This window comes from Vipera berus (assembly GCF_964194415.1).
Source record: "Vipera berus genome assembly, chromosome: 1".
Classification (NCBI taxonomy): Eukaryota; Metazoa; Chordata; class Lepidosauria; order Squamata; family Viperidae; genus Vipera; species Vipera berus.
Genome location: NC_138202.1, coordinates 9,308,142 through 9,316,738, shown reverse-complemented (window position 1 = coordinate 9,316,738; position 8,597 = coordinate 9,308,142). Strand labels below are relative to the sequence as shown.

The window sequence follows — 8,597 nt, the reverse complement described above, 5'->3', positions numbered from 1 at the left end:
CTTCTAGGGCTCAGGCATATTTAATGCTGCTGGATTCTTATAAATGCACATATAACTGTTAATTTGCTAGATCAAAGAGTAGGATTCCTAAAGAACAGAGAAGAGGCTATTTGGAACACAATAGCTTTTCTACTCATTTGCCACTGTAGTTTGGAAACTTTAGCCCAGATTTTTATTGGACTCATATAGGGCCCGCTGCTGTGTAATCTAGCCTAGGAAAAGAGCTTCTAGAGTCTGTTCCTCAGCCTTGGCAACTTTAAGACATATGGACTTCAGCCAGAGAGTGCAAAGGTATTCTTGGTGCACCCTTTAACTTAATGAGCTGTTTAAAGAAATGTTTTGGACCACAGCACAAAGGGGGACAGGTGATATCAGATGCCTCATGACGCAAACAACATCCATCAGTAGACGTTGATTAGATGTGAAAAAAGAGGGACACCTTTAAAATATGTTGCATCATCTCCTTGCTCATCAGAATTCACCTCTAAAGGTTGTTGTGAGGAAAATAAGAGGAAAGAACATTAGGTATATTTGCTGCCTTGAGTTATTTATAAGTGTAATAAATTTGGGATAAAAATCTAATAAATCAATATAGCACTGGCAGTACTCAAGGACTTCAGAAGAACACCCTATTGTCTGAAAGAATAGTTTTTGTGCCTTAATCAGAATGGAAGAAAATGGCTTTTGCTCAAAAGCAAACCATGGTTTCCAACTCTGGGCTTTCATGGGAGGGAAAGGAATGACTTCATATGTGTGATGTCCCCATGCACATTAAATATGCCTCATATACATAATGACATCCTAAGACACCTGATGCTATCATGGCTTGAACTGAATAACACACTGTTAGTTGGAAGGGACCTTAGAGGTCTTCTAGCCCAACCCTCCAGCTCAGGCAGGAAACCTTATACCATTTCAGACAAATGACTGTCCAATCTCTTCTGCAAAACCTCCAGTGTTGGAGTATCCACAACTATTGGCAAGCCATTCCACCGATTGTTCTCACTGTCAACAACTTTTTCCTTAGTTCTAGACTGGATGTCTATGGAGATTCTCAGTCATCCAGGTCAGTTATCCCAAAGGTGCTTTTTTCACAAGGCAACTGGACTTTCTTCAGAGCTGAAGAAGCTTCTTGGATGAGAAGCGAAACGGTCTTCAAAGAAAAACAAGAAAGTCCAGTTGCCCCGTGAAAATGCACCTTTGGGATGCTAGATCAGATCTCTAATGATCTTCCACCTGTTTCTCCTGTGCTTTGGAGAATGGGTTGACCAAGACTGTTATCATGTCACCCCTAGTCCTCCTCTTTGTCAAACATACCTAGTTCTCTCAGCCATTCATTATAGCATTAAGCTTTCAGACCCCTAATCATCTTTGTTGCTTTTCCTGGCACTTGAGTCTCAACATCTTTTTTTATATTGTGGTGACCAGAACTGGACATAGTATTCCAAGTGTGGTCTTATTAAAGCAATATATGGTGATACTAATACTCCAAGAGAACTTGATACTATTCCTCTTAATGCAGTTTAGGTTTGCATCAGCTTTTTTGGCAGCTGCAACAGCTAGCAAGCCATCATTGTAGGCCAACTAACAGAGCTACAAGATTAGTGGCCAGCTGGGATGGGCTCACAGGTGGTATATTAAGCCAAAACAAGCCATGTGGGTTTCACCCGATTGCCTTGAATTCCGCTATTGGCTTTGGTCATGGTGGAATTCAGCCAGTTTGCACCAGTTCAGCAGAACCGGTAGCTAATTTTTTGTTGCCCAGGCCCAGAATGGACTTCCAGAAGTGGCATCCACACAGAGAACCAGTTGTTCACATATTTGAATCCCACCACTGGTTTTGGTTTGCAAATCTGGCTGCCACCACAACGGCTATAAAATGCTTTCGACACATGACTTGGAAGGGATTGTCCTCCCTCCCCCACCATAAAATGCTTTAGGGGCACTTTAGCAGTTTATAACGGCTATTTTGTATTGTTTCGTGTAGGTTGGCGAGGTGTCTTCACACTATGGACTGCGGTATTGAGGGCCGCGAACCTCCTCCAAGATGGCGCTCGACTCCCGCCTTTCCCCTCCCCCACCCCAGTCGAAGCAGTTCTCTTTGTCTGCTGCGGCAAAGCGGCGCCGCATTGCTGACAAGGGCGGGAAAGTAGGTCGCTGGTGCCACGCCCACTTTTCTCCCGGCGACCAGGACCATCTACTGAGGCTGTTGGGGAAGAAGTTGTTAACTAATCAGCTTGCGAGAGGCGAATAGGGGCGGCTTGTTGCCCTTACCAACCTATCGCGCTGGTCTTCGTTCACCCAATCACGTCTTTCTTTTTGTGACTCATGGGTTCACGTGACAGCGAACAGAAGTGGGGGCTTTTTTTCTTGCAGTGACTTACACTACCCCACCTCTTTTTTTCGTTATGAATATTTAATTAGAAGCTAACCAATGACAAGCTTTCATTCTGATTACCTCAAGCCTCCGGAGCTTGCGGAGTGAAGAGTTGAGGCCATTTTACAAAACGAATTGATCTGCATATTCATAAAGTAGGCGGTCCTCATAGAAGGTATATAAGCGGAAGCGCGCGCAAACCGCCCCGTAGTTCGCGTTGGGACTTCGAGGTTTATACTTTGAACTGTACCGCCGCTAAACTACACCGGTAAGCGGGGTCGCGCGTGGTGGTCATAAAGGAAAAGTGTACGAGAAGAATGATGTAAATAGGCGCGAAATGAAGGAAGTTGGAAAACAAATGTTAATTAATATGAGGGGGCAGGTGGTCAACATAAATGTAAAATATAGGTTATTTAAGTGCGAGATTTTTTTTTTTAGCTGGTAGCGAGTTTAGATGTGAACTGCGGAAAAGACAAAATGGTTACCAACCGGCTTTTCGGACAAACCTCAAAATGGCGCCTGAAAGGAAGAATGATGGATAACGAAAGCGCATGCGCGGAACAGCGGCCTGGGGAGGAACGATCTATTTTGTCTGCGCATGCGCTTCAATTACCGCGCGCCCTCTTCTGGAGTAGCTGGTTCCCGGCGCGCATGCGCGGAAATGATAACTGTAGGATACCTATTTTTATTTTTATGTACAATATATATGACGCATGACTAAACGCTGTCAGTTATTGCAGCTTTCACATGGAATATTTCAATATATTAACATTTGTATGTGTAGCCTGTATCGATCGCCAATTTTATTTAAGGACAAATAGCTTCATTTCCCCCAGTTTTAATATTTTTGACACGTTAGTGCATTGCAATTTTTTAATAAATCGATCATACGAGTACCTCAAGTAAACTTAAAATGTGCTTATAGCTACAGAACTACGTGTTGCTTTAAAAAGGGCCAAAACAAGGAAAACGAATAAAAAATACATGGTGTAGCTTCCCTCTCATTTTACACAGAACATTTATATTTTTTTATTTGCTTATCCACGATTTAAATACAAATCATTCAGTTGCTGAAGATAATAGGAATTATTTTTGTATGAATCTGAGCAAAATTGTACTTGAATCTTTGATTTAACCGAAAATGAAACACTTGTTTACTGGGCTTTGATTTCAAAGCAATATGCTTTTGGTATGTCTGTCCCTTGGTGAATACTAAGATTGACTTTGATTTCTTTTACAGAAAAAATGGCATCTGATGAGGGAAAATTATTTGTTGGTGGACTCAGTTTTGACACCAATGAACAATCACTTGAGCAAGTTTTTTCTAAATATGGACAGATATCTGAAGGTAAAAAAAAGCCCCAATCTCTTCTTATTTATACTACTGGAAGTTTATAGCAGATGGTTTCTCTTTTGAGAATACAAGAGTCCCTACAGAAATTTTGTTTTTATAGTGGTATTTGCCACATGGAATTTTTCTGGAAATAAAATTAACACACTTTAATTATACCATCTTCTCTTCCCTATAGTTGTTGTTGTAAAAGACAGAGAAACCCAGAGATCCAGAGGGTTTGGCTTTGTAACTTTTGAGAACATTGATGATGCAAAAGATGCGATGATGGCCATGAATGGGAAGGTGAGGAATTCTTACTCGCTTTTAGCAAGCAAGGGAGATAACATGCTGTTTGATGAACAGATCCATAGACTTTGTGATTAGTTAATTTATTTATGGGATTTGTATGCCGCCCTATCTCCCAAAGGACTCAGGGTGGCTAACAACGATAAAAACACAAAATACAAACATTAAAAGGTATTAAATTATCCCATAAATAGTCCAATTAAAAACACAATAAAACAAAATTAAGAAAAGTTCCTTCCATCGGTCCAGGTCAGCCTGTTGAAAATAATTTTCATATTTTTAATATTGATAAAACCCTGTTTACCACATAGGTTAATTTTTGTAAATGACTGATTCATAATCATTGCCATTTGATATCAAGACTAGTATTAGTAAAAGATTATTATTAAACCTTCTGCATAAGGGATGTATGAAGCACTGTTAATTTGAAGTTTAATTTTTTTTAGTCTGTTGATGGCCGCCAGATCAGAGTTGATCAAGCAGGCAAGTCCTCTGAAAACCGGTCTCGTGGATATAGAGGGGGATCAGCTGGAGGCAGAGGCTTTTTCCGTGGAGGCCGAGGTAGAGGTCGTGGATTCTCCAGAGGTGAGTTTCTGTTCTCCAGTAATTTGTAGCATCTGTTTATAGAGGTGGTTGAATTTATTTCAACATTTGCATTGTTCTCTCTTCCAGGTACTGGAGACAGAGGTTATGGGGGCAGCAGATTTGAATCTAGAAGTGGGGGATACAGTGGATCCAGAGACTATTATGGAAGCAGGTATGTGCAAGCAAGACACCTGAGAAGTGAGATGCAATGTAATGTGGAATCCTGTGTGCTTTGTAGTTAACTGATATGCTTAGTTGAACCTGTTGCCTTCTGTCTATCTTAGCAGAAGTCAAGGAAGCTATGGAGACAGGCCTTCCGGAGGGTCCTATAGAGACAGTTATGACAGTTACGGTAAGTCTTAAATCATGAGGGAAGGCGGATGTGCTGACATGGGAATGTGTGGAGCTACTCTTGATCTTGCAGTGACAACCTTGGAAATACTTGTAAGGTTTGCTTGGAGCTTTTGCTGGCAGCCTTTCTCTGCCCATGAGAGGCACCACTCCTTTGGCAGGCCCTAAGCACTTTTGCCACGGAAAAGCAAAAAATCCTCATTAATGCATGTGTAGCTCTAGTTGGATCCAAAGGCAAAGCATCCATAAGTAGTTTTCTGAAGCTGAAAAGAACACCCAGAATCCTCAAGGCCAGAAGGAAAAAGAATACAAAATGGGTGGGACAAGAGATAGCAAGCTAGTGTTTGAAGTGCTTGGCAAACAAGTAGGGGAGGAAAAATTGCTGGAACTTGTCTGTGCTTCAAGTGCCTTTACAACTCTGCCTGCTTCTTGTCCTCAGCTACACACAACGAATAAAAAACCTTCCTGGCTCAAGATCGTCCTTCCATTGGCTGTATTTATAAAGATTTTTGGAGCTCCGCTGAAATCGTTCTTGTGTAGTCATCTCCTTTGTATTCTCACTTTTGTAGTAAACTCGCAATTCTGATCTTGTCAATAACACAGCCTTGACAGCTTCTAATATGTAATGGTCTGTTCAGACTCAAAGCGCTGGGTTTTTCTCGAGTGTTTTAATTTTTTAAAAAAACACAAGATTTTAGTTTATTTGTGAGCAAAGGCGTGTATGTGTGTTTTACTTTTTTGTGTGGTTTTTTTTAAAAAAAACCGGAAGGTTTGGGGCCCCATATCTGTTTTTCTTTTGAGCAAGAAAGGACCTTGATTGTTCAGTAGAAGCTGAGCAAGCTGTGAACTTTTTTGTTAAGTGCATCGTTTTGTTAAAAATTTAATCAACCTTTAGTGTAGCAAGGTACTGTAGCCTGGGTATGAATTTTAAAAGGCAACCCACCTTGATATATCTAAAGAAAAACTTTTGTTTGTATGTTCAGCCTGCATTAAGAGACTTTAACTTGTATGGCATAAAATTTAACCCAGAGAGAGACTGCAGATTTTACCACCCAAAAAGGGTTCATGGAAAAAAATGTTTGTTTCTATTGTCCTTTTTTTACTGAAAGAAAGTATGCCTAATTCAATTGTTGTAACTTTGAAGTGGTGAAAAAGGATTTCTTGTACAGTTTACTTTGGCTTCACGAAGCCTATTAAAAGTCCATCTGAAAAAAAAATCTGCTTGACATCTTACATCTTGCTGCACAACACAAGTCTGGATGAACAAACTGTACGGTTAGATAGGAATGAAAGTAGTAAGTGGAAAGCTATAACTGAGGGAGAGAATCAGGCCCCAGGTTTCTTAGAAACCAAAATGTAAGCAATGCTGTAATTTATCAGGCCTCCTAATGACATCAAGCAGTTTGAGAATGATTGAAAACAAAGGTGTACTGGAAGGACATCACAAATAATTTTGCCCTTAAAGAGCAGTCGCTTAGCTTTGGCTGGAATTACTTCAAACTTTGAAAGGAGAAGTTAATTTCACTCATTTGCTATTTAATATGCTGTTAGCAAAGTTAGGTTAAATAAGACTGATAGCTCCATACTAATTAAACGAGCTTGTTGAGAACCAGCCTAACATTTAGCTAGCCCATAATGGAGTCTCTTGTTAACTGGGTCAGCTGCCACTAGTCCAACAGTGTTCCAAGGCCAATAATTGTGACCTAATTTAGCTAGCTTTGTCGTTGCCTTTAAAGTTCTAAGAATTTTCTGCTAGCATATGGAAAACTGCAGTGCCTTGGCGAAAAAGAAGTGTTGTGCCTCCAACAGAGAGAACCTCTGAGACGAAAGCTGCTCTCTTGGCTAGTTCATATGTGGGGATAGTCCTGTAATTCGAGGTAACTCTTTTCCTCATGTCCGCATCCTTCCTCCTGTTGAGAGCTCATATATATACATATATATATATAATTTATTTTTTTGGAAAGTCTTAACCTATGTGAATTGCATTTTTTTTTCTGCCAACCTTGTTCAGCTAAAGCATTTTTTAAATTTTTTAAAATTCTTACAAATGAGTGACTTTTATGGCATAACTGCTGTGGGTCAGAAGGGGGCATAAGTGCAGCCAGTAGGATTAGATGAAAGAATGGGGAGCTGATTTCTGCTCATCTCCGGAGATTCTTAAGACTTAAAAGTCACGTAACCGTAATGATGTTTGCCATCTTGTTTGCCTTTTAACTTTTTCCCCATAGCCCACACTGTTCCTAAGCAGCCATTATCAGCCGTGACTAACTGCTTTTTGAGGGATCAGGTGCCATTGGCCGGTCCGAGGGAAGCGTCTTGGAACAGTTGGCCCAAGCTGGGCTCTTTGTGTTACCTTTGTGGAAACCCTTTGTAGAAAACGCTGCTTGTCTTGTTGAAAGGGTGGGCAGGATAGAAATTGTAGCATTTGCTCTGTGGATACAATATTTTGTAACACAAGTTTGTCTTGACAGGTTGATGGAAGAAATGGACACTTGAGCTGGAAATGGATGTTTCAACGCTGAGGACCAAAGTCTTAACTGAAACCATCAGCTTTGCACAAACAGGTATTGGTCCTCTGCGAGGTTTCTGTGCCTCCTTGGTTGCTATGGCAGAAATCTCTGGGAAGTGGCTGCTTTTATAGCTACCTGACTTGGCTACCTTTAAAGGGAAAGCCCTCCCTAAATTTCAGTTCCAAAGCAAAATTCATTGAATTTTTAACAATAACGTTAGAATCAGATTTTAATACTTTCTTTTTTGCTCAAATCTTTCAGCTGCATGTTTCTTGGAAGAGGATCGACCAGGATCATGGCAATTCTGAAGGAAAACAGGATTGTGAATTAGAATGCTCTGAATGACCCAAGAGGACATGTACAAAACTTAATAAATCAATAGGGCTAAAAATGGGTAGTGTGAATGTGTATACCTTAAAATAGTAATTGTGAGGATAACATTTGAGGAAATAACAATTCTCTGCCGCCTTCCATGGAAGCTAGATGGGTAACTCATTTCTTCAGTCCAATCCACCTCGCCACCTAGGGTGGTTGTGGGAGAAATAGGAACATGTTTGTCACTGAATTATTTAGAAAGGTGGCTTTAAAAACCAAATATTTGCTACTGAATAGAAATGGAACATTTTTCCTATCCATTCATTGATTGGGGAGAGCAAACAAGTCCTGCAAGTGCCCTTTCCTTAGAGTTGACAATCTCCCGAAGGAGACACCATGCTGCAGTTAGTAGCCCATTTTTCCCTCTAGTTCAGACATGTCAAACACGGCCCGGGGGCCAGATCCGGCCCGCGAAGTGGTTTCATGTGGCCCGCGAAGCCATCCTGGAAACAGTAAGGGAACGGCCCCCACTGCCTTGGCCCTGGCCCAGAGACCCTCCTTCTGCCAGAGACCCTCAGATCTGTCCCACTCCTGCCCAAGCCCCCATAGGCACCCTTGATGCGAACGATGTAGAGCTGGCCACGCCCACCCAGGCCACACCCACCTGGCCCCCTGAGGGCAACCGCAATGCTGATGCGGCCCTCAATGAAATTGAGTTTGACACCCCTGCTCTAGTTTAACATAAGGTAATGTTATTGAAAGATACTCCTATTAATACAGAATTAAGTCAAAAGTGTTCTTGGTTTAGTTTATAACTTCT

General features: G+C 41.2%; 1 protein-coding gene across 6 annotated transcripts; it reads left to right on the top strand.

Annotated features, from left to right (window-relative positions):
• The first annotated feature begins 2,491 nt into the window (after nucleotides 1-2,491).
• On the top strand, nucleotides 2,492-7,855 carry CIRBP (cold inducible RNA binding protein). Of its 6 annotated transcripts, XM_081346648.1 has the most exons (9): nucleotides 2,492-2,645; nucleotides 3,618-3,725; nucleotides 3,907-4,013; nucleotides 4,463-4,601; nucleotides 4,689-4,773; nucleotides 4,886-4,953; nucleotides 5,392-6,829; nucleotides 7,424-7,516; nucleotides 7,724-7,855. In XM_081346648.1, the coding sequence occupies exons 2-7, from the start codon at nucleotides 3,623-3,625 to the stop codon at nucleotides 5,406-5,408; spliced, it is 519 nt and encodes a 172-aa protein (XP_081202774.1). In that variant the 5' UTR covers nucleotides 2,492-2,645; nucleotides 3,618-3,622; the 3' UTR covers nucleotides 5,409-6,829; nucleotides 7,424-7,516; nucleotides 7,724-7,855. The 6 variants fall into 6 exon arrangements, with proteins under 6 accessions (XP_081202774.1, XP_081202777.1, XP_081202775.1 ...); XM_081346651.1 differs by lacking the exon at nucleotides 5,392-6,829 and having other exon boundaries at nucleotides 4,889-4,953; XM_081346649.1 differs by having other exon boundaries at nucleotides 4,889-4,953; nucleotides 5,392-7,516.
• The last annotated feature ends 742 nt before the right edge of the window (nucleotides 7,856-8,597 follow it).

What these genes read in the sequence shown, in the direction of transcription:
- CIRBP (XM_081346648.1), top strand. Translation starts at nt 3,623, where the DNA reads ATGGCATCTGATGAGGGAAAATTATTTGTTGGTGGACTCAGTTTTGAC. An exon ending in ATATGGACAGATATCTGAAG is followed by an intron (nt 3,726 to 3,906) that starts GTAAAAAAAAGC and finishes TCTTCCCTATAG; the next exon opens with TTGTTGTTGTAAAAGACAGA. An exon ending in TGATGGCCATGAATGGGAAG is followed by an intron (nt 4,014 to 4,462) that starts GTGAGGAATTCT and finishes AATTTTTTTTAG; the next exon opens with TCTGTTGATGGCCGCCAGAT.